Source organism: Nuphar pumila, chromosome 7, assembly GCF_984573655.1.
Source record: "Nuphar pumila chromosome 7, dmNupPumi1.hap1.1, whole genome shotgun sequence".
Lineage (NCBI taxonomy): Eukaryota > Viridiplantae > Streptophyta > Magnoliopsida > Nymphaeales > Nymphaeaceae > Nuphar > Nuphar pumila.
This window is the reverse complement of record NC_143255.1, coordinates 110,804,375-110,830,710: the sequence shown is the minus strand read 5'-3', so window position 1 is coordinate 110,830,710 and position 26,336 is coordinate 110,804,375. Positions and strand designations below refer to the sequence as shown.

Sequence of the window (26,336 nt, the reverse complement as noted above, 5' to 3'; positions counted from 1 at the left end):
AACCCTTATTATAATTACTTCTTAAACTAAGCATTAATACATGGCCAAAATTGTGGTAGTATAAGGCCATGGAAAACCAGCATTTACATCCATATAGTTTAACCAAGGGAATGGTAAGCATTACCGGTGTAACTGGATATGTTTCAATCACGTCTCAGACTGACATGGGCTCTATAGTTTCATGCAAATTTTATGAGAAAGTGCTGAGCTGGCAATCCTTTATTTTTCTCTTACAATGAAACAAACATCACATCATCATGATGGAAAAGTATCACAAATGACTTTTAGTTTTTTCTTACCACCTACCACTTTTTATGGGTGAATCCATTCATGCCTCGTGAGAAGGCTGAGCTGGCAGGATTTTTTTTAGAAATTAATGCCTCTTCCCATGAAAGGTCTTTCCCTTTCATAGAAATTCCTGTGAAACAAACGGGCATCCTCAAAAGCTTCATTTGTCTTTTATCTCTGAGGATGAAGTTATGACCTTTAGGAAAAAAATAGTCTTGACCTTTCACTGTACGTTCAATTGATGTTTCATTTATTTTCTCTTTTTCCCTTTTAGCATACCATGTGCAAGGCACTAACACACGACTGCCTAGGTTTAAAAGTATGGCTCCCCTTTATCCCTATCCTTGCTATGTTAGAAACAACTGTCCAAGCATTCATACAGTACCTGAATAGAACATTATACGATTATCGCATCGGTTAAGAAGCATCAATCTTCTGATAATTCAACCATGTATCAAATAATGGATGCTATGCGTATCAAGGTGTATCTAATACATCATTGAAGATCACCCACATGGACAAAATTTCAATGGTTAACATAATGTACACTGACTGCTCAACTAGAAGTCCATCCTCCAATAGGGTTGCACAATGAGCCGAGCTAGGACAAATCTGTTCAGATAAATGAGCCAAGCTCGAGCCTCAGGCCTGTTTGTGTAAATGAACTGAGCTTCATCAACAGCCATCGTGCTCGTTCGTGACAGTTGTTTATATACAAGTCTTGTTACAAAATTATTCAAAAGTCAAATTGTGCTTTTGTAAGGGAGGTAGCAGGTTCAAATCCTGCCGCTCCCACCTTTGCTTTTCCCTTTTCTTTGCACTTAGTTTAAATGCCTGAGCTAGCCCAGCTCAAGCTCGAGCCAAGCTTGGACATTTTCTTTTTCAACAAGCCAAGCTCGAACAATCCAGGCTCTGTTCAAGTTCGGCTTGTGTGCAGCTCTAACCTCCACGAACCATTGTCCGTCACCAAAGTTTAAAATGTCAGACACTGCTTGACACCATCTAGGACTCGATTTAAAGAGAAAGAGTAGCTTGAGTCCGTTTCCTCTGGCTTGCAAGATAGTCCAGGTGGGCCCGCTTTTCCAATAGGTAGGAGAGGCCATATCCTTCTGAAAGCATAGTGCAATTTACTAGTTAGAACATATTCTAAATAGCAAGGATGCATTCATCACAATTCACAATCGCCTGGCCTACAGAATCAGGAAATCGATTGGAGCTTATACTGCTCTCTGTCTGTAAAGACACCGGGCCGCACACACACACACAGAAAGAATATAAACAGTCAGAATTCATTTGATACACCTAAAGCTGTAACATGGCAACCACACAATACTGCCTCCAAGAGGTGGTGCAAGAGTGGTAGATACAATTTCACCCCCTTGAACAACAATACGGCACATAGTAATGTGAAATCAAACTGATTGATTTATATTGTCATCCGTACATTGGTTTTGGACCTTCTTTTCCATAATGTTAGCTATGTACTGCTTCACAAGCTTTGGATTTGTCTCGAAAATGAACCACAAGCCCCTGATCTGCAAATATCATTGGTCATATATTGTCAAGAGGTATGATACATAAATTGTAATCATAGCCAAGTTCTGTTTATATGTATCATTGATCCATTTGAATCATACAGATCTAACAGCGTTTATCTATGTTCATATTGATCAGTCTAAAGGCTAACGTACATGCATAAATTTCATTACTGTTACTGACCGATATTAATACAGGGGCATGTGAGATTCCATAACCAAATACTCTCACAATCCTTTCAATGCTCTAAAGGATTCGAAAGAATAAGGAGACAACTAATGCTATACCATAAACAAAAACAATGACAAAAAATTTTTTAACTTGAAATATACTCATAAACAAAACAGCCAAAACAAGGCAGAAAGCAATCAACACAAGGTGTTTTCAGTAAAGAAAATGGGGGGGGGGGGGGGGGGGGGGGGGAATGAATGTCAATATTAGCAAATGATGAAAACTAACTAGAACTAGTAACAGAGTTAGTGATGATCACTGAGAAATTTTACATCAATAAAGAAAAAATTTATTAGGTGCACAATTTGATTATGCCAAACAAGCATGGGATTTTTTCAAAAGGATGTTCTCCTTGAGAGATATTGCCCACAAATGTCATCTTCAAAACAAGGGTCAAATCATGGAACAAGAGGAGATGACCATAAGGGAATACTATGATGCCTTCTCCCAACTTTAGGATGAATTTTCAATGTTGGAGCCTCAATGGCATTGCTTACTTGATATAGAATTTTGTTAAAAGCAAATTAAAGCAGAGCAATGTTATCTAATTTATTAACGGCCTTCAATCAGAATTTGATCAAGTGAAGGCATCTTTATTACATAGAGAGAGCATTTCATCCATTAGTGAGCCATTGGAGGAGTTAACCATGAAAAAAAATAGATTAAAGAATTTTGGATCTTCCAAGAGTGGAAGAGATTCTGTTCTAGCAGTATCTATGAAGGGCTCCAACACCAAAACCTACAAACCCCTTCACTTCTTCAAGCAAGGCAACCAGTATGAAGTCAAGAAGAAGATTGTGTCATCATTGTCAGGAACCGAGGCACATTAACCTTATTGTCCCAAATTAAAGAAAAAAGTAGAGAAAGTGGCTATGGGTGGAACATCTCAGAGTCTCAGGTGAGAAGTGAGTGGAACAAATATGTCTATTGGGAACATGTCTCTTCAACAACTTGTGGAAACTCTCCAACCATTACTTAAAGGATCATCTTGTCTTACCGAGGCAGCTATTTCTTCCTCATCACCTCTGGGTATGTTTTCTTGGCTTTTAGATTCTGATATTTTATGACTCTAAATATTGTTTTTCTTTATCAATATCATAGTGATTCAAGAGCTTTTTTATTTCAATTGCCAATGGGACAAGCCTTAGTATCAAAGGGATAAAATTTTTTGAAAATACCCATGGTTTTCAAGTGTTTAATGTCAGATTTATTTCAAAATTAAACCTAAACTTACTTTTCGTTTTACAAATAAGTGACCATGATTGTGATTGTAAGGTCACATTCTCATCACATGGTTGTTAAGTGCAGGATCGCCAGTCAGAGACGCTAATTGGGGAAGGTCATAGAAAAGGAGGCCTCTACATCATGGATTTTCTTCATTTACCAAAGAATGTATTTTGTTGTAATGCCCAAAATTTTGATGTAAATTTGTGGCACAAATGTTTAGGACATCCAAGTGTGTCAAAGCTTCCTCACTTTCCTAGTTTGAAATTTTTTTGTAATGTTGATTTCTATTGTATTGATTGCATTCTTGGAAAAATAAAATATTTACCTTTTGGGCAAAAGACCTTGTCTTTTAAATATCTTGAATTGATACATTCGTATGTTTGAGGTGTGGCGTCAGTAGTATTTAAGGTTGGATATGCTTATTATGTTACATAGATATACTTGAATTTACTTTCATAGGCATAAATCAGATGTTTTTAACACCTTTATAACCTTGTAAAGAATATGTTCGAAAACAACATCTGTATCTTCGCTCAGATTCAAGGGGAGAATTTTTTATCAAATGAATTTAAAAAAAAATTGGACTCAAATGGGATTACTAACCAAAGATTTTGCACACACATGCCTCAAGAAAATGGATTTGCAGAACGAAAACATAGACATATTATTGAAACCAAAAGGGCATTACTCATGTCAAACAATGTACAATTTTTTTTTATCGAAGACACATTGGTCGTTGTTTATCACATTAATAGAATGCCCTCAACTTCTCTAAAAAATATTTCACCTATTGAAAAGCTTTTCAAAATAACCCTAGATTACCATAGACCTATGTCACAAAGGTGCGGGTGCGGGTGTGGATGCGGCACTTTAAAAAAACTTGGGTGCGAGTGTGTGTGTGTGTATATATATATATATATATATATATATATATATATATATATATATATATAACAGTTTTAAGTTAACACTACGTGTATTTGTGTGCATTTATGTATTTATATATACAATATAGATAAAAATGGACTTGATTAGGGTTAACTGAATCTACTTTTGGATAGAAATGGACCTCAGTGTGGTTGACTTCACCTAACACAAAAGAATTTGTGTCTAAGTGTCACACCCGCCTGGGTGCGGGTGCGACACGGGTGCGGGTGCGACACGGGTGCGGTGCCCTGTTAGAAGAGTCTGTGTGACATAGCCATAGACTTAGAACATTTAGTTGTAAATGTCTTGTTTTATATTACAAAGGTGACAAACTCTCCCCAAAAGTTAAAACATGTGTTTTCTTAGGCTATGCTGAAAATCAAACTCTCCCTAGATGTTTTGATCCCAAAACTGATAAATTAAGTCTAGAAATGTCACTTTCATTGAAAAACATTATTACGATTTGGAAAAGCTTAAGACATAAACTAAGCATTTTCTTTTTTATCTCGTCTAAAAATATTGATCCTAATGTTTGTGATGAATGTATAGATATTGATATGTTGATGATTTTATTATTAAAAATATCAATAATGACGAGGTTGGTGTTGAATCTCAAGATGCTTGTAATATACTAGATGTGGTCCTGAAAAACCTCTATGTGCCTTGGAAAAATATATGAACAACAAATCTAGAGAAGGTAATAGTGTTAGACACTCTTCTAGGATCACCAAACTGTAATGAAACAAGATACAATGAAACAATAGTGAAACAAACACAATGACAACAAAGGGCTTTAATAAACTCACTTAAGGTTGGTCACTAATAGACCAAATACAATCTCAAAAGAGATAAAAATATCAAACACAAGAGGCATACAACCGATAAGATGGGGAAAAAAACTCTAGAGAAAACCCTCAAATGCTTCTAAGAGCATTGAGGAATAACAAGGGAGCCTCACTCCAGCACATGGGGGCAGTCCAGCTCTTTGGACTGCTTTCCAACAGTCATTATTATGATTGTTGGGTGACAGTCCAACATCTAGTTGGACTGCCTCCCAACAATCATATTTTGACTGTTGTGCCCTATGACTATTGTGCCTAACAGTCATAATATGGCTGTTGGGCAAGTTATTTATTATAATGCTAAATTACATTTCAGTCTCTAGTGGATTGTACTATATGATAAAAGACAAAAATATTCTTATCGGGTATTTGAATACAATTTTATTTTTAACACTCCTCAAACTTGTAGAGAAATCACCAAAAGTTTGCTAAGAAGATACAAAAATTGAGGCAGTGGAAGAGCTTTGGTGAAGAAGTCTGCAATCTAAAATAAAGACTGGACATATGGCAATGTAATAGTCCCCTTCAAATATTCTTCGCGAACATAGTGACAATCCATCATAATGTGTTTTGTTTGCTCGTGAAATGTGTGATTGTTGGCTATATAGATGGAAATTTTATTATCACAGCATAGCTTTGAAGGTTCTGAGACATCAACAACTATATCGGAAAGTAGTGTTCTCATCCACACTTTGTTAAAATATACATGTAATCAATATATTTATATATATATATAAATATATATATAAATATATTCACCCATACCCGATAAGGGGTATTTCTGTAAAATCGCCCAATAGGGGCAGTATAGTCTTTTTCCTTTTTTTTTCCTTTTTCTTTTCTTTTTCCTTTTTCTCCTTTTTCCTTATTTTTTCTTTTTCTTTTTTGTGCATTAAATGCACCTTCATTGGGGGCCCCAACAAGGAGTTGTTGGGCCCCCAACGGTCACAATTGTGACCGTTGGGAGCCCAACGACACCTTGTTGGGTCTCCCAATGGTGCCTTTTCTCTCTTTTCTCTAAACCCTCTCTCACTCCTCTCTTGCCTATAAATAAGTGGGGTCTCCCCCTTTGTAATGTGTGGCTTCTTCAAGCCCTTTAGTGCATTTATAAGATTTTATGCTTTCTAGCCATTATTGGCTTTTGTGTATGTCCTCTTTTGGACTTGTTCTTTGATTTCTATGTGTGAATGTCCATTGTAGGACATACATTTCTTTTCCGCATATTTCATTACATGGTATCAGAGCCTTGGTTGTGCTCTTGATTCATATTGCTAGTTGTCTTGTTCTATCTCTCTTTGCTTGTCCTTCATTGTTGATTATATAATGGAAGGAGAACAAAAGATTGATCTCTCCTTCAAGCTCAATGGTACTAACTACATGATGTGGGCCGCCGCCATGGAGAACAACCTCAAAGGTAAAAAGCTTTGGGGATACGTTATGGGCACCATTAGGGAACCTCAACTTCAACTTACGAAAATAGATGGTGATCAAGAAAAAGCCCTAGAAGGAAATGCTCGCATGAAGGCTATTGAAGATCACCAATCCAAGGTTGAAGATTGGGAAAGTAAGCATGCAAAAATTCTTGCATGGTTCATGAACAACGTGGAGCTAAAGATTTGCGCCAACATTGCTAAATTCCGCCTAGCAAATGAAGCATGGTTCTTTATGAAAGGTATGTATACCCAAAAAGACCTTGCTCGTCAATTCTTTATCCAAGAGAAAATTCGTACCATTAAGCAAGGTGAAATGAGTGTAAGAGATTACTATAGCACTCTTGGCCCTTTGTGGGATGAGTTATCTCTTCTTGAACCTAAATGGGTATCAAGTGAAGATGTGGAAATGCGAAGAGAACAAATGGAGAAAGAACACTTTTTCCAATTTTTACATGGGCTTAGGCCCGAATATGAACAAGTGAGGTCCTCCCTCCTTCATAGATCCAAACCACTTCCTTTGGAAGATGCAATAGCCGAAATATGCCAAGAGGAAACACGTCTTGGTATGATTAAAGGAGGAGATGAAGTTCTTGCCGTGACTAAACCCGGCAATCATATGAAAACCTACAAGCCTCCACACTTTGGGAGGCAAAATAACTATAATGGCAATTATAGGAAAGCCATTTGCCATCATTGCCAAGAACCGGGTCATATAAGACCTAATTGTCCAAAGATAAATGAACCTCCAAAAGGTAAAGTTGCTATTATTGAAGAAATCCCGCAAAAGAAGGAGGAGCCAATGAAAGGGAAAGAGTCCTTCTCCCTTGCTCAACTATCCGAAGCACTTCAAATCCTACTCAAGTCACCATCAACTTCGGGAGCCGCCATTGCCTCTTCTTCTCCTCCAGGTATGCCTTCTTGGATTCTTGACTCTGGAGCATCTTTTCATATGACCCCTATTGAAAATGGACTATCCAATGTATGTAGCAACTCCAAAAATTCCTATGTTTCCACCGCCGATGGTACCTCTTTACAAGTTAAAAGTTTTGGAACCTTAGATTTTTCAAAAGATTTTTTTGTGCCAAATGTAAGAGTAGTACCTCAACTTAATTTAAATCTTTTATCTGTCTCTCAAATATGTGATCATGGATGTGAAATCTCCTTCTCAACCCAAGATTGCTCTATACAGGATCTCCAGTCCGGGAAGCGGATTGGGCAAGGCCATAGGAGGGGAGATCTCTACTACATGACCAATTTGAAACTTCCTACTAACTCATTTTGTAATCATGTCCAAGATAAAAATATAGAAACTTGGCATCAAAGACTTGGACATCCAAGCTTCTCAAAAATGTACTCCTTTCCTTTTGGAAAGAAATTTTGTAATGAGAAACATTTTGTTTGTAAGAGTTGTATTTTTGGAAAAATGAAATCCACTCCCTTTCCAAAGAGAACATTTGTGTCAAAAAGACCCTTTGAACTAGTTCATTCGGATGTTTGGGGTCCTTCTCCGGTCATATCAAAAGGAGGATACTCATATTATGTTACTTTCATTGATGATTTCACTCGATATGTGTGGATATATTTTCTCAATCTAAAATCCGAAGTTTTTAACTTTTTTAAAAAATTTCATATGATTGTCAAAAATCAATTTTCAACTAATATCTCCATTCTTCGATCCGATTCCGGTGGAGAATATCTATCAAATGAATTTCAAGAATATTTGGAAACCAATGGAATTTGTCATCAAAGGTCATGTCCTAGGACTCCCCAACAAAACGGTCTAGCCGAAAGAAAGCATAGACATATCTTGGAAACCTCTAGGACTCTTCTCATTTCCAAAGAAATTCCAAAATGCTATTGGGCCGAAGCCGCCTTAACCTCTACTTATTTGATAAATAGGATGATATCCTCATCTCTACAAAATATATCTCCATATGAAAAACTTTTTGAAAGAACACCCGATTTTAATAGATTAAGAATTTTTTGGTGTAAGTGTTTTGTCCTTACACATAAAAGAGATAAGTTATCTCCCAAAGCTATCGAATGTGTGTTCTTAGGATACGGAGAAAATCAAAAGGGTTTTAGGTGCTTCGATCCCAAAAGCAACAAACTATATGTATCCAAAGATGTTACCTTTTTAGAAAATGAGAACGGTTTTGAGAAAAATAAAGATATTGATGAAAGCGAATATGCTTTCTTATTTGATCTTCTCTCTCAAGAAGATGTGACTCCCCACATTGAGGATGTTTCTAATGATTTAGAGGATACTCCTCTTAGTAATGTTGAAAATGGAAGTAATGATGTTGAAAATAGGTCAATTCAAACCTATGCTAGGCGTGGTCAAGAAACTCCCATTAGTGCGTTAGAAAAATATTCTCAAAGTTCCAACATAGAAGAAACCTCTTTAAGGAGATCTAGCCGGATCTCCAATCCACCAAATAGGTTTGTTTCCTATGAGTCCCTAACACCTAAATATAGGGCATGCCTAATTGCATTACACTCTTATCATGAACCATCACACTATAATGAAGCCAAAAACATTCCTCAATGGGTTGAAGCCATGAAACTAGAACTTAGTGCCCTTGAAAAGGCTAAAACTTGGGAAATAACTTCATTACCCACTGGAAAGAAGTCTATTGGATGTAGATGGGTCTTCAAAATTAAAACTAAAAGTGATGGGTCATTAGAACGTTATAAAGCTAGGTTGGTAGCCAAAGGGTATGCTCAAGAGTACGGAATAGATTATGAAGAAACCTTCGCTCCCGTAGCTAGAATGACTAGTGTTAGGACTCTTATTGCAGTTGCATCCGTTAAAAAATGGCCTATCTATCAATTGGATGTTAAGAACGCATTTCTTAATGGCGAATTAAGTGAAGAGGTCTATATGGATCCTCCACCGGGAGTATCTATTGGTGAAAACAAAATTTTTAAACTAAAAAAGGCACTATATGGGTTAAAACAAGCTCCGAAAGCTTGGCATGACAGATTTAGCAGTGTAATGACTAGTTTGAATTTTCGTTCATGTTATACTGACACTGCGTTGTTTGTGAAAAGTGCAGGATCTTCAGTAGTGATTCTACTACTATATGTTGATGATATGATCATCACTGGAAGTGATGAACAAGGAATCCATGATATTAAGAAAGTTTTAAAAGAAAATTTTGATATGTCTGACCTTGGTTTCTTAAGATATTTTTTAGGTATTGAAGTTGCCTACTCTCCCCGAGGGTATATTCTCTCTCAGATAAAACTTGCTGCTGACATTTGTTCCAAATCTGGAATTTTCGATGATAAGAAGGCAGACACCCCTAAGGTCATCAATGCAAAGTTAAGGTTGGAAGATGGAACACTACTCGAGAATCCTACTCCCTACCGGCAACTTGTTGGGGCCCTGACCTACTTATCCATCTCTCGGCCAGACATAGCTCATGCAGTTCACTCAGTCAGTCAGTTTCAACATGCACCTACATCTGTGCACATGAGTGCAGTCTTAAGAATAGTCAGATACATTAAAAACACCATAACTAAGGGAGTTTTTCTTTCCTCTTCATCATCTCTTGATTTAATTGCTTATACTGATGCTGATTGGGGAGGAAACCCTAATGATAGAGTCTCAACTACAGGTTTTTGTGTTTTCCTAGGTGACTCTATGATCTCTTGGAGATGCAAGAAGCAGCAAAAGGTGTCATTATCCTCAACTGAAGCGGAATATCGTGCAATGGCTACTACAACCATGGAGCTTGTATGGCTTAGAAGTCTCCTCAATGATATGGGCGTAATCATCTCCACTCCTTCGAAGATGTGTTGTGATAACAAAAGCGCCATTTACATTGCAAGCAATCACACCTTCCATGAGCGGACTAAACACATAGAGATTGATTGCCACTATGTTCGAGATGAATACTTAAAAGGAACCATAGCACTGCCCTACGTCACATCCGAGTACCAGTTGGCGGACTTCTTCACTAAAGCTCTTGCTACTCCTCGTTTCATGTTTCTTCTCAACAAGCTTTCGGTTGTATCCCCGTAAAGCTTGAGGGGGGGTGTTAAAATATACATGTAATCAATATATTTATATATATATATATATATAAATATATATATAAATATATTCACCCATACCCGATAAGGGGTATTTCTGTAAAATCGCCCAATAGGGGCAGTATAGTCTTTTTCCTTTTTTTACTTTTTCTTTTCTTTTTTCTTTTTCTCCTTTTTCCTTATTTTTTCTTTTTCTTTTTTGTGCATTAAATGCACCTTCATTGGGGGGCCCAACAAGGAGTCGTTGGGCCCCCAATGGTCACAATTGTGACCGTTGGGAGCCCAACGACACCTTGTTGGGTCTCCCAATGGTGCCTTTTCTCTCTTTTCTCTAAACCCTCTCTCACTCCTCTCTTGCCTATAAATAAGTGGGGTCTCCCCCTTTGTAATGTGTGGCTTCTTCAAGCCCTTTAGTGCATTTATAAGATTTTATGCTTTCTAGCCATTATTGGCTTTTGTGTATGTCCTCCTTTGGACTTGTTCTTTGATTTCTATGTGTGAATGTCCATTGTAGGACATACATTTCTTTTCCGCATATTTCATTACACACTTCAGTGGTTGTGGTAGCCATTGCCCTGTACTCGACTTCCATAGAGGATAAAGAAACTTTCTGTTGTTTTTTACATCGCCAAGAAATTAGAGAATCATCTAAAAACACACAAAAACCAGTAGTTGAGTGACGGTTATTGTGATCTCCTCCCCAGTCAGAATCAGTGTAAGAAATAAGACTTAAGGATGAGAAAGAGGATAAGAATAGTCCTTTAGATATAGTTTTCTTGATGTATCGAACTATTCTTAATACTGCACTCATGTTGACGACTGTGGGCGCATGTTGAAATTGACTTGCAGAATGTACGGCATGCGCAATATTTGGCCTTATAAGGGACAGGTACATCAACGATCCAATAAGTTGTCGATAAGAGGTTGGATCATTTAATAATACTCCATCTTCAGCTCGCATTTTCGCATTTATTACTTCAGGAGTATCAACATATTTTGTGTCAGTGATTCTTGAACGCTCAACAATATCAGCTGCAAACTTGATTTGAGATAAAATGTATCCTCTTGGTGAGTAGGCTACTTCAATTCCTAAAAAGTATCTCAAAAAACCAAGATCAGTCATATCAAAGGATTTTTAAGCAAAATTTTAATATCTTCAATTTATTTTTTATCATTCCCTGTGATGATCATATCATCAACATACAAAAGAAGAATAATCAATGAGGCACCTACAGATCTCACAAAAAGAACAGTGTCAGTGTAACAAGATTTAAATCCAAGTTTTAATATCGTACCACTAAACCGATCATACCATGCCTTAGGAGCTTGTTTAAGCCCATATAGGGCTTTTTGAAGACGAAGGACCATGCCTTTTTCAATAGACAGATCAGGGAGAGGATCCATGTATACTTCTTCATTTAAGTTTTCATTCAAGAATGCATTTTTAGCATCTAACTGATATATCGGCCATTTTCGAATGGATGCTATAACAGAGTTCTAACTGTAGTCATACGAGCTACTGGGGCAAAAGTCTCTTCATAATCTATATTGTATTCTTGAGAATATCCTTTTGCAACAAGTCTTGCTTTATATCTCTCAAGAGACCTGTCACTTTTTGTTTTAATTTTAAACACTCATTTACACCCTATTGTTTTCTTTTCGATAAGAAGAGGTTGAATTGCCCAAGTGAGCCTTGTGTAATGCATCTAATTCAATTTTCATGGCTTCAACCCATTCGTTTATATTTTTTGCCTCGTTATAGTTGGATGGTTCATGATAGGAATGAATGGCTAAAAAACATACCATGTAGTTCCGTAAGAAGGATTTGTATTCCTCAATGCTCTTAGAAGCATTTGAGGGTTTTCTTTAGAGTTTTTTTCTCCATCTTATAGGCTTGTATGCCTCTTGTGCTGTTTGATATTTTTATCTCTTTTGAGATTGTATTTGGTCCATTAGTGACCAACCTTAAGTGAGTTTATTAAAGCCCTTTTTTGGCATTGTGTGTGTTTCACTATTGTTTCATTGTACCTTGTTTCATTACATGGTATCAGAGCATTTTTCCAAGTATACAATCTTCACATACAAAAATTTTATCTTAAAAAAAAATCCAAAAATGAAAAAAGAGATAATTTGGATATACTTGGGTGTCTTAATCTTTTATGCCAAAGATCTATATTAATTTCTTTGACATGATTACAAAACGAGTATTTTGGTAAACACAGGAAACCATGTAGTAAAGGTCTCCTCGTCTATGGCCTTGCCCAATCAGCTTCCTTGACTGAAGATCCTGCACCCAACACGCCTTAGATGAGAAGAATACTTTACAACCATAGTCAGCAATTTGAGAGACCAAAAAAAGATTTAAATTCAGTTTGGGAATGACTCACTTTTGAAAAAAATATTTTTTTTTGAAATATCATCAAGGTTTCCTAAGCTTTTGACTTTTAAAGAGGTACCATCGGCAGTTGACACACATGAGAAATATGATTTAGTGCAATCGGATAATAGAGGCTCATTATGAGTCATGTGGAAAGAAGCACCCGAATCTAGAATCCAAGAGGTCTTACCTAGAGGAGACGAGGAAGAGATGACAGCCCCGAATGTAGAAGGTGTAGCCTTAAGAAGTTGTGAGACGGCTTCTGCTATTTGAGCAAGATTTAATTCATTGAATTGCCCCCTTTTCTTGATTCTTGAGGTTCTTCACTTAAGGCGGCCACCTTTTTAAATTTGGGACATTCCGATCTTATATGTCTGGGTTCCTTACAATGATGACAAATAATTTTTCCTTTGTATCCTCCTCCATTGTGTCCTTCTCCATTGAACTTCTTCTCAAAGTGAGGTGGTTTATATGTTTTCACAAAATTTCTGAATCTTGCCATGGCAAGGACCTCATCATTAGACTTGTGCATTCCAAGTCTTGTCTCTTCTTGACAAATTTGAGTAAGGGCCTCACTTATGGAAGGAGAAGTGGTCCTATGAAGTAAGGAAGATCTTACTTGCTCAAATTCTGGTCGAAGACCATAAAGAAAGGAGAAAAGATTTTTTCTTTCGATTTGGGTCCTTATCATATCAATAGCCGAACCTTACCATTTTGGTTCCAACATGGCTAATTCATCCCAAATAGGAGATAAAATACCGTAAAAATCTCTTACACTTTTATCTCCTTGTTTTAAATTGTGTACCTTGTCTTGGAGATAATAAAGTCTAGCCATATCCTTTTGGATAAAGGTACTTCTTAGAAAGCACCATGCGTCACATGCCTTCTTGAATTTGATGATATTGGTGGCGATCTTAAACTCCATGGTATTCATAAACCATGAGAGTATTTGTGCATTGCTTGTCCCCCAATCTTCCAATTTATTTTGGCATTCTTCCAAGGCTTTTTCTTTTTCTTCTTCGGACAAGGCTTTGACTTGATTCCCTTCTCTTCTAGTCAATTTGAGTCGTGGTTCACTAGTAGAACCACTAACAAAACCCCATAATTTTTTTCCTTTGATATGATTCTCCATAGTCGTCGCCCACATCAAGTAGTTGTTTTCATTGAGTTTGTAGGTAATGACGGTGGTGGACTCTCTTTCTCCCATAATGAATACTTGAGTTTAGAATAGAGGAGATAGGAAATGATCAATGATCGAAGAACACTTCCTTCACGAGATTCTCCTTCTTTCAAGAGCCTAGCTCTGATATATGTAATGAAACAAGGTACAATGAAACAATAGTGAAACAAACACAATGCCAACAAAGGGCTTTAATAAACTCACTTAAGGTTGGCCACTAATGGACCAAATACAATCTCAAAAGAGATAAAAATATCAAACAACACAAGAGGCATACAAGCCTATAAGATGGGGAAAAAACCTTGAGAGAAAACCCTCAAATGCTTCTAAGAGCATTGAGGAATAACGAGTGAGGCTCTACCAGCACATGGGAGGCAGTCCAGCTCTTTGGACTGCCTTCCAACAGTCATTATTATGACTGTTGGGTGGCAATCCAACGTCTAGTTGAACTGCCTCTCAACAATCATAATATGGTTGTTGGGCAGGTTATTTATTACAATGCTAAATTACATTTCAGTCCCTAGTGGACTGTACTGTATAATAAAAGGCAGAAATACCCTTATCAAGTATTTGAATATAATTTTATTTTTAACACAAACCACCTAAAAATTTTGTTTCCTATGAATCCTTTTCACCCAAATACAAAGCTTGTTTTGCCTTGATTCACCCCTACATTGAACCCAACAAATACACTCAATATAAAGAATACTCGGAATAGATAGAGGTCACGATAACTAAATTAAAAGCCCTAGAAAAGGCCAAGACATGAGAAATCCAAGACTTACCTCCAAGCGAAAAAAATATAGGATGTACGTAGGTATACAAAGTAAAAACTAAGAGTGATAGAACCCTATAGAGATATAAAGCTATGTTGGTAGCTAAGAGATTTTCTCAAGAGTGAGGTAGATTATAAGGAAACCTTTTCCTCCGTAGCTCGTATGACAGTTGTTCGAACCTTAGAAGGCATAGTATCAATTAAAAATTGGCCTATTTACCAAATAGATGTTAAAAATGCATTACCAAATGGTAATTTAAATGAGAAGGTTCACATGGAGGTTCCACCAGATTTTAATGTCTCTAAGAGTAAGAGTTTTCACTTGCATAAGGCATTGTATGGTTTGAAACAAGCACCAAAAGCAAGGTATGATAAATTTAGCGACTTGATGATAAAGCTTGGATTTAAATCATGTTTTAATGACATTGCCTTGTTTGTTAAGAACTCCAATTTAGGTAATGTTATTTTGTTATTGCATGTGGATGACATGATCATTATTGGAGAAGACAAGGGATATTAAATTAATTCTTATAAAAAGTTTTGAAATGTCTGACTTGGATTATTTGTGCTATTTCTTAGGTATTAAGGTTGTTTTTTGCTGCATGGATATTTATAAGGTATGAAATAACGGATGATAAAGTGGCAGAGACTAGAGATGATAAATGCCTAAACGAGGAGTGATAATGGAGAACCATTGAAAAATCCTACTCCTTATTAACAGTTAGCTGGAGTTCTCGCATACTTGTTGATCACCAGACTTGATATAACACATGCAATTAATACAAAGTCAGTTTCAACATGCATCGCCTTTTGTTTAAATGGGTGCAGTGTTGCGTATAGCGAAATACATAAAAAATTTCATCAACAAAGGGATTTTCTTATCCTCTACCAAAACTTTAAATTTAATAACATATATTGATTTAGATAGGAGATGTGACCCAAATAATCGTCGCTCAATCACTGGTTTTGTATTTTTGTAGGTGATTCCTTAATTTTGTAGAAGTGTAAAAAGCAACAAAAGGTGTTTCTATCATCAACCAAAGCAAAGTATCAAGCTATGGCATCTACCATTTTGGAGTTCGTGTGGCGGAGACAATTATTAGAGGACCAGAGTTCATTTGATGGAACCATTTAAGTTGTGTTGCGACAACAAGAGTGTGATCTACATCGAAAGCAATCATACATTTCATGAAAGAACAAAACATATAAAAATGGTTTGTCATTATATTCGTGAAGAGTTCTTGAAGAAGACAATTTTTATACCCTATGTGAATTTAAAGCACCAATTGGCAGATTTCTTCACCAAGGTTCTTTCTTCTCCTAGATTTTATTTTTTCTTAAGCAAACTTTTGGTAGTGATACCGTAAGTCTGATAGACTGTTAAATATTGTATTATATATACATATAATATGTATATACATATATTGTGTATGTATGTATATACATATTTCTTTAAGTATAAATGTATTTTTATTTCTTTATTTTTCTTTTTGTATCTTCAAAATAGCTAGAGTAGACTAGCTGTTAGACTAGTCTAACGGCTAGCGTTTTGCCCCTCTTGTATATATAATGGGATCTCCCCATTCTCTCTTCAATGCATTATTCTTGATGCATTTTCAAGTTAATAAAATATTATTTTTTATATTGTGAGTGTGCTCTTTTGTGTGCCTATTATGAGTGCTTTGTTGCACTTGTGTTCTTGCCCATAAGTGGCATTTGAGCTTTTCTCTTTTGAATACCATTTCATTACAGTCACTAGTGTGTCATGCACCAAAATGTGTCAGACTTCATTCTGTGTGTCATCTGTGACACGAGGCCATTTAGGCATGTCATTATGACATAGGTCGGAGTGTTCCACTATTCTCTATTCAAATGTTATAAATGAAAAAGTAAGCTTGGTCACAAGAATATTTAAAGTAAAAAAAAATATATCAAGTAAATGGGAGCTACTTAAGAGTATCAACTTATACCTCGATCACAGAACCAGACCCGAGACATAGGCGGTGACCATTTGCTATCTCCTTGTTGTTAACTGAGATAACATGCCTTCCAAGGTTTGTCAAATAAAAAGCGCCATCTTCTTCCATTTTTATAATTGCCTGGAAAAAAAATCACCTCCCTAAGATTAACAGTAGAGTAGACCTAAAATGAATTACCCATAATAAATGATGATGCATGTACCCAAAATGGGTCGATAATACCAGTTTGAAGAGCTCCTACAATGAAATATTTAGAGAAATAATCAGAAGAATTTGTAACATAACCGATTGACCTGAAGAGGTAAACATTTTTTTATTAATATCTTACCAATATTAACCATTTTTAAGTGTAGGTTTAAAAATGTTACAAGTTGGCTTTCAAATGATATAAGAGATGGTTAATCATAAAACACATTACATCGAACGAGCAACCTGTCCAACTATATACAGTTATCCATTATTTTTGTTAGTGCATTACCTCCCCTACATCTTTTATGACCTTGAATATGATTTGAGGACATTTTGTCATTTATCACGTATATATCTTAGCCATCCAGAGGACATTTTATCATTTGTCATGTATACATCTTAGCCATCCAGAGTCTATCATAATTTTGTACACAATATGCATGTTTTTTTATCTTTTGTTCTTAACAGTACATTTTGTTAAAATGTACCTATTATATATATATATATATATATATATATATATATATATAATATATATTACATCAATACCCGATAGGGGTATTTTTGTAATTTCACATAGCTGTTTTAGAAAACAGCTATTTTCCAGTTTTGATAAAATGTAACTTTCTTTTTTATTTTTTATTTTTTGTTTTTGTTTTTTGTATTTTTTGAGGACCAAAAGGGGCTCCAACCATAGAGTCGTTGGAACCCCCAACGGTCACAAATGTGACCGTTGGGGGATCCCAATGACTCTATGGGAGCCCCCTTTTGGGATCTCCTTTTGAGGCCCTTGGCCTTCCTTTCTCTCCTCTCCCTATTGTATAAATAGGGGTGAACCCTTGTATAGTTTTCATTCTTGAGAGATCTCTCTCTTCTCAATAAGAGGCTTTTTATATTGTTGCCTTCTTAAAGGCTTGTGCTTGTGTTGTCCCTTAGTGGACTTGTGATATTGTCTCTTTTATTCATTGTTGCAAGTGCTTATAAGCACTCTTTATATTTCCGCAATATCTCATTACATGGTATCAGAGCCACTCGATTCTTGAAGGAAAGGTGTGGTTTGTGTATTTCATATTTGGTGGATCTCTTCTCACTTCTTAGCAACATCATGGAGGCAAAGATTGACTTATCCTTCAAGCTCAATGGAAAGAATTATATGATGTGGGCATCGGCAATGAAAAATAACCTCAAAGGTAAGAAACTTTGAGGTTTTGTCATGGGGACCGTTCCGGAACCTAAGCTTATGCTCACAAAGGACGAAAAAGGTCAAGAAAAGGCTCTTGAAGGAGATGCTCGCCTCAAGGCCATTGAAAATCATCAAAAAGAAGTGGAAGATTGAGAAAGCAATCACGCAAAAATCCTTGCGTGGTTTATGAACAATGTTGAGCTTAAGGTATGTGCTAACATAACTAAATTTCGTAGAGCCAATGAGGCTCGGTCCTTTATGAAGGGTATGTATACCTAAAAGGATCTTGCAAGAGCATATTTCTTGCAAGAAAAGATTAGAACCACCAAACAAGGTGATTCTAGCATTCAAGACTATTATAGTGCCCTAAACCCACTATGGGATGAATTGGCTCTTTTGGAGCCAAAATGGGTTTCTATAGAAGATATTGATTTAAGACAAAAACAAATGGAACAAGAACGATTGTTTCAATTCCTTTTTGGGCTTCGTCCCGAATTTAAGCAAGTGAGATCCTCACTTCTCCATAGATCTATTTTTCCTCCTATTGAGGATGTTATTGCCGAAATCACTCAAGAGGAGACAAGGTTTGGCATGAATAAACATGTTGATGAAGTACTTGTCGTATCAAAACCGGGTAACAATGTTAGAACTTATAAACCTCCTCATTTTGAGAAACAAGGAAACTACAATGGAAGAAGAAAAATGATTGTTTGTCATCATTGCTATGAGCCGGTTCACATTAAACTCGCTTGCCCAAAGCTTAATGGAACTTTCAAGCCTAAGGTGTCATCTCTTGAAGAAACTACCACCAAAGAAGATGAAGGCAAGAACAATGATCTCAAAGAAACTCTTGGACAAATATTTATGGCACTCCAACAAATTCTAAAAGTTTCTTCCTCCACATCGGGTGCGGCTATTGATTCGACATCATCACCCGGTACGTATTCTTGGATCCTTGACTCCGAAGCCTCTTTTCATATGACCCCCCATGAAAATGCACTTATTGATGTTTGCACCAATTCAAAGGACTTTTGTGTCTCTACGGCCGATGGAACCTTTTTAAAAATTTCAAGTATTGGATCTTTTAAAGATTCTCAAAATTTTTGTGTTCCAAAAGTAAGAGTTGTTCCCAAACTAGATCTAAACCTTTTTTCGGTCTCTCAAATTGCCGACCATGGATGTAAAATATCTTTCTCATCTAATGGTTGCTTTGTGCAGGATCTCCGGTCCGGGAAGCGGATTGGGCAAGGCCATAGAAAGGGAGACCTTCTATTATATGGACCATCTCGATCTCCCTTCAAATCATTTTTGTTCTTATGTCCAAGAAAAAAACATGGAAACTTGGCATAAAAGACTTGGTCATCCAAGTTATTCCAAAATGTATCTCTTTCCTTTTGGAAACAAATTTTGTAAGGAAAAAGAAATTAATTGCAAAGATTGCATTTTTGGAAAAATGAAGTCTATTCCATTTCCAACTAGAACTTTTCTTTCATCAAGACCTTTTGAATTGGTGCATTCGGATGTTTGGGGGCCTTCTCCGGTTATGTCTAAAGGGGGTTATTCGTATTATGTTACTTTTATTGATGACTTTATTCGGTATGTTTGGATTTACTTTCTTAGTCATAAATCGGAAGTATTCACTTTCTTTAAAGATTTTCATAAAAATATTCAAAATCAATTCCAAAATGATATATCTATTTTAAGATCTGATTCCGGTGGCGAATACTTATCTCATGAATTTCAAAACTATCTAACCCAAAATGGAATTTTCCATCAAAAGTCACGTCCTAGGACTCCTCAACAAAATGGCCTAGCGGAAAGGAAACATAGGCACATTATAGAAACCGCTAGAACATTACTTGTTTCTAGGAATATTCCAAAGAAGTTTTGGGCCGAAGTCGTTCTAACTTCCACTTATCTAATCAATAGAATGCCTTCTTCTAAATTAAAAAATGCTTCTCCCTATGAAAAGCTCTTTAAAATTTCACCCGATTTCAATCATCTTCGTATTTTTAGTTGCAAATGTTTTGTCCTATTACATAAGAGAGATAAGTTGTCTCCAAAAGCAATTGAATGTGTTTTTTTGGGATATGGTGAAAATAAAAAAGGGTATAGATGTTATGATTTTAAGAATGATAAACTATATGTTTCAAAAGATATAACAATCCTAGAAGAAGAGAACGGTTTTGATAAAATAGAAGAAACAAATGAAATTGATTATATATTCTTACATGATCTTATCGATGACATACAAGATGATTTTCTTGAAAACATAGAAGATACACGTGAGGTGTCCTATCTTGATATAACACCCTCAAATGATAGTGATACAAATATAAATGTTTACTCAAGAAGAAATCAAGAAAAACCTATTAGTGCCCTCAAAAAATACTCTCAAATTTCTGAATCTTCTGAGGAACCTCAAGTTAGACATTCTTCTAGAATATCAATACCCCCAAATAGGTTTGTATCCTATGATTCTTTAACCCCCAACTATCGGGCGTGTTTAATAACCCTACATTCTTATTTTGAACCCACTCACTATAATCAAGCTAAATCTATACCACATTGGGTTGAAGCAATGCAAGTTGAACTAAATGCATTAAAAAAGGCTAATACTTGGGAAATAGTTAATTTATCCTCACACAAAAAACCTATTGGGTGTCGATGGGTCTTCAAAGTTAAAACTAAAAGATGGCTCTTTGGAACGATGTAAAGCTAGATTAGTCGCTAAGGGATACTCCCAAGAATATGACATTGATTATGAAGAAACATTCACTCCCGTAGCTCGAATGACTAGTGTCAGGACCCTAATAGCTGTCGCATCAACCAAAAAATGGCCTATTTATCAACTTGACGTAAAAATGCTTTTTTAAATGAAGTTTAAGTGAAGAAGTTTACATGGGTCCGCCACCCGGAATTAATATTAAGCAAGGTCAAACACTTCGGCTTTTGAAAGCATTGTATGGTCTTAAACAAACTCCTAAGGCTTGGTATGATTGTTTCAATGATATCATGATAAAATTAGGATTTCACTCTTGTTATACTGACACTGCTTTTTTTGTCAAAAATGCAGGTACTAGTATCGTAATATTGTTGCTTTATGTTGATGATATGATTATCACTGGGAATGATCAAAATAGTATTATTGATGTTAAAAATATGTTAAAAAATAATTTTGATATGTCTGATTTAGGTTTTCTTAGATATTTTCTCGGAATTGAAGTTGCATATTCTTCTCGAGGATATATTTTGTCACAGATAAAGCTTGTTGCAGATATCTGTTCTAAGTCTGGGATTTCTGATGACAAGAAAGTAAAGACTCCCGAGGTTATTAATGCCAAATTACGGTTGGAGGATGGGGTTCTTCTGGAAGACCCCACACCCTACAGACAACTCATTGGGTCTCTCACCTATTTAACCATCACCAGACCAGATATCGCCCATGCGGTTCATTCAGTTAGCCAATTTCAGCATGCTCCTACCACTGTGCATATGAGTGTTGTTCTCCGAATCATTCGCTACATTCGGAATACCATCAATAAAGGGTTATTTCTATCCTCCTCTTCTCCCTTGAATCTTCTTGCTTATACTGATGCAAATTGAGGAGGTAATCCCAATGATCGAGTCTCAACTACTGGTTTTTGTGTCTTTTTAGGGGACTCTTTGATTGCCTGGCGATGCAAGAAGCAACAGAAAGTTTCACTATCATCTACTGAAGCTGAGTATCGAGCTATGGCAACCACCACAATGGAACTTGTATGGCTTCGCAGTCTGCTTAAAGACATGGGGGTTGATATTACCGAAGCCTCAAAATTATGAGGCGACAACAAGAGTGCCATCTATATTGCGAGCAATTATACCTTCCATGAGCGTACAAAACATATCGAAATGGATTGTCACTATGTTCGTGACGAATTCTTACGATGAACCATTGCTCTACCGTATGTCACTTCAGAATATCAGTTGGCGGACTTCTTCACTAAAGCTCTTCCGGCTCCTCGCTTCATGTTTCTTCTTGGTAAACTTTCTGTCATTGCCCCGTAAAGTTTGAGGGGGGGTGTTAAAATGTACCTCTTATATATATATATATATATATATATATATATATATATATATATATATATATATATATATATATATATATATATATATTACATCAATACTCGATAGGGGTATTTTTGTAATTTCACATAGTTGTTTTAGAAAACAGCTATTTTCCAGTTTTGATAAAATGTAACTTTCTTTTTTATTTTTTATTTTTGTTTTTTGTATTTTTTGAGGACCAAAAGGGGGCTCCAACCATAGAGTCGTTGGAGCCCCCAACGGTCACAAATGTGACCATTGGGGGCTCCCAACGACTCTATGGGAGCCCCCTTTTGGGCTCTCCTTTTGAGGCCCTTGGCCTTCCTTTCTCTCCTCTCCCTCTTGTATAAATAGGGGTGAACCCTTGTATATTTTTCATTCTTGAGAGATTTCTCTCTTCTCAATAAGAGGTTTTTTATATTGTTGCCTTCTTAAAGGCTTGTGCTTGTGTTGTCCCTTAGTGGACTTGTGATATTGTCTCTTTTATTCATTATTGTAAGTGCTTATAAGCACTCTTTATATTTCCGCAATATCTCATTACACATTTTTCATTAGTGCCTCCATAAAGCTTCCTGTAATATTACTCTAATCGGGTTCTCAGAAAATAAAGCTTACAGAATACCACTCCTTACAATCTAATCCTGGGGGTCATCATTCCACTTTCTTTTCCTTTTCCCTCCATTCTCATCCTGGACTTGAGGCAGAGACTCGCCTGCATTCACTCTAACATCAAAAGTTGTATGTTCATGTATAGGCTAATTAGGTTACTTACTGAGAATAACAAATGTTGACCGACACCATCATTGATATGTAATGAAATATGTGGAAGCATGAAACACTAGTCACTAAGGGCTTACAAGATTACAATCATAAAAGTGCACATGCACAAGTCTACTATATGGGACCATACAAAGATCAATAAGGCAAAAAGAAAATAAACAATAATGTAAAAATATAAGTCTCTATTGATCAAATGCTTAATACAAACATTGAAAAAACAAGAGGGGGTCGACCCCCATTTATACACAAAAACCCCCTTTGAGGGGAGACCACTTGGGAGCTATAAAGCGTTGTTGGGCAGCCTCCCAAGAGCTCTTTGGTCAAATACCAAAAAGCCTTCACCTTTTGGTAAAGGACAAAAAAGAAAAAGAAAAAAAAAGGGCTACACGCAAGTCCCTAAAGATTGTTTTATTACAAGGAAAAAAGATCAAAATACCCCTCACTCAAAAAGCAAATTACATATCATAAATAGTATATATATATATACACTATTTTAACACTACCTCCTTCAAACTTACAGTGTAAACACTGAAAGTTTGTTAAGGAAAAAAAAGCATGCAGCAACAAGAACTTTAGTAAAGAAGTCCACAAGTTGAAATTTTGAAGTGACAAAATGCAATTCAATAATTCCTCTCAAGAATTCATCACAAACATAATGACAGTCCATCTTGATGTGCTTCGTGCGCTCATGGAAAGTGTAGTTGTTGGCAATATAAATTACACTTTTATTATTACAACACATCTTCGAAGGTTTGGAGATGTCAATGCCCGTATCTCTGACAAGATTTCTTAACCATACAAGTTTCATAGTTGTAGTTGTCATAGCTTTGTATTCTGCTTCAGCAGAGGATAATGAGACATTTCGCTGTTTCTTGCATCTCCAGACAATAAAAAAATCTCCTAGAAAAACACAAAAAACAGTAGTTGATATTCTATCATTAGGATTTTTTCTTCAATCAGCATCAGTATAAGCAAATAAATCTAAAAATAAGGATTAGGATAGAAAGAGTATGGGGTCTTCAAGAAGAGTCACATTTTTAACTCTTAATTTAGCATTCACCACTTCAGAAGTTTTCACTTTTTTATCATCTAAAATATCAGATTTAGTACATATATGCGCAGCAAGTTTTATTTGAGAAAGTATGCACCTTCTGAGAGAGTATGCAACTTCAATTCCTAAAAAATATATTAAGAATCTTAGGTCTGACATATCAAAATTATCTTTTAAAACATTTTTAACATTATTAACTTCCTTTTTGTTCTTTCTTGTTATAATCATATCATCTACGTAAAGTAGAAGGATAACCATGCCAGTACATATACTTTTCACGAAGAAAACGTTGTCAGTATAGCATAAATGAAAACCCAAATTAATCATAACATTACTGAATTTATCATATCAGACCTTGAGGGCATGTTTAAGACCATACAAAGCTTTTAAGAGTTTAAGAGATTTTTCTTTCTCAATATCAAATCTCAACAAAGGATCCATATAAACTTCTTCGTTTACTTCTCCATTAAGAAAAGCATTTTTAGCATCTAATTGATATATATAGGCCATTTTTTAGTTGATGCAATGGTTATTAGAGTCCTAACAATTGCACACTAGCATATGTTGCTCCAATGCTATTGATTTGTTTATGCATTGCAAAATAACTTATGGAAATTATTGGTTTTCCAAATTTAATTACATTGTTATTGTGAGGATCAAGACCCGAAGTTGTTATTGCATGTTGATTTGCAAAACGGTTCTTATATAAAGAACTTGAAATTGATTTAATTGATAAAAAAGACCAAAACAGTGCAATTAATATCTTCTTTGATGTCCCTTCCACAGTGTAGGAATCTTGAATGACAGTTACGAGGGACCGTGAGGATACTAAAACTCTGTGTGCAATTGTGTTCCAAAACCCGATGTGTGGTTTACTTCCCAACCACGATTTTAGAGAGCTTTCGGCCACTTTTCCTATGAGTGATGTTGTTGACTCAACTGTAGTTATTGGTATGCCAAGAAAGTGGTGTCAGTGGATGTTGATTTCCCTGATGTTTCGACATTAGGTGTTGATTTCTAATGTTTTGATTAATGGTGTTGATTCCTGATATTGATCGAGGAACAAATGTAGAACCCAGTAATTAAAATACAAATTGTATGCTAGGTTGTTCAAGATCGGCTCGGAAGGACCTTCCTGAAGCTGGGAGGACACCAGGAAGCTCTCCCAATTTCAAGCAAAGATCGCTGAGTACCTCGATCGGCTGCAATAGTCATTGAGGACGACGACGTTTTCAGTCAGGGAGAATGCCATGCCCCACGTGCACAACCATGATACATGTGTGTCATGGCATAACTAGGTACTCTTTTCCGCTTATTTATCCCTGTACAATCCTACCTATAGCCCTACGTGGCTCAATGGGCCAATAGCTTAAGGGGAGAAGCACTGCCATGAGCTCTATGCCAATGCGTGCCCATGTTGCCTCTCCATGGCTAAAAGAACCTCTTGAAATTTTTATGGTTCCCCAAGTGTTTTTGGGGTTCCTCCTGTCCTTGGGGAGTCAGCACCCATAACACCTTTAGAAGGATACTCGATAGGTAGAGCTCCCTGTTAAAATATAGTTTTGCGTATGGATCTGGATCCAGATCCATACGCATGGCATGTTAAATGACACATGCTAAATATTGCTTCATTAATGGCATCCTTGTAATATCTCTGATATTACAAGGATCATTGTATATCCTTTTTGTTTTATAAAGGCTAGGGCTTGGAGGTCGAGCCATGATGTGCCGCCCCAGCCGATTCTGCAACTCCTCTCTCTCTCTCTCTCTCTCTCTATACTTTTCTGTGAAGCTGAACATACGAAATCTGATATGGTATCAAAGCACAGGGTTGCGAAATCCTATTAGAGGCGTCTTCAGCGAGATCTGAGCCAGCCAACTGAAGAAACAGGGTTTTTCATTTTCTCGAGAAAGTTTTGTTCAGCGAGATCTGAGCCAGCCAACTGAAGAAACAGGTTTTGGCTCGTCATCCATCTTTTATTCTCCTCTCCAATCTTTCTTTCTCCTCTCCAATCTTTCTACCCAATCTGCTAGTTCTCGTTCCCCTTTTTATCCTCTCTGTGATATCCTTCTATGCCATTTTTTTTTATCCTGCTAGTCTGCTACTCATAAACAGCCTGTTTGATTCTTAACGTGATATCCATCTCATCGTCTGCTACGCAATTTTTTTTTCTCGTTTATCAAGGACTGCAGTCAACATTGCAAATTGTT

At 36.3% G+C, this 26,336-nt stretch overlaps 1 protein-coding gene across 4 annotated transcripts in view; it reads right to left on the bottom strand.

Moving 5' to 3' along the window:
• Positions 1-710: 710 nt before the first annotated feature.
• LOC149832923 (uncharacterized) overlaps positions 711-26,336 on the bottom strand; it is an 81,694-nt gene continuing 56,068 nt past the window's right edge. For 2 of the 4 annotated variants that reach the window (XM_090012642.1, XM_090012643.1), the window contains 2 exons: positions 16,828-16,956; positions 711-1,397 (listed from right to left, as the gene is read on the bottom strand). In XM_090012642.1, coding sequence (XP_089868768.1) covers positions 1,128-1,397; positions 16,828-16,956 — 399 coding nt within the window. In that variant the 3' untranslated portion in view covers positions 711-1,127. Of the gene's footprint in view, positions 1,398-1,433; positions 1,824-16,827; positions 16,957-26,336 lie in introns of those variants that run through there. The other 2 variants (XM_090012645.1, XM_090012644.1) reach the window with 2 other exon arrangements.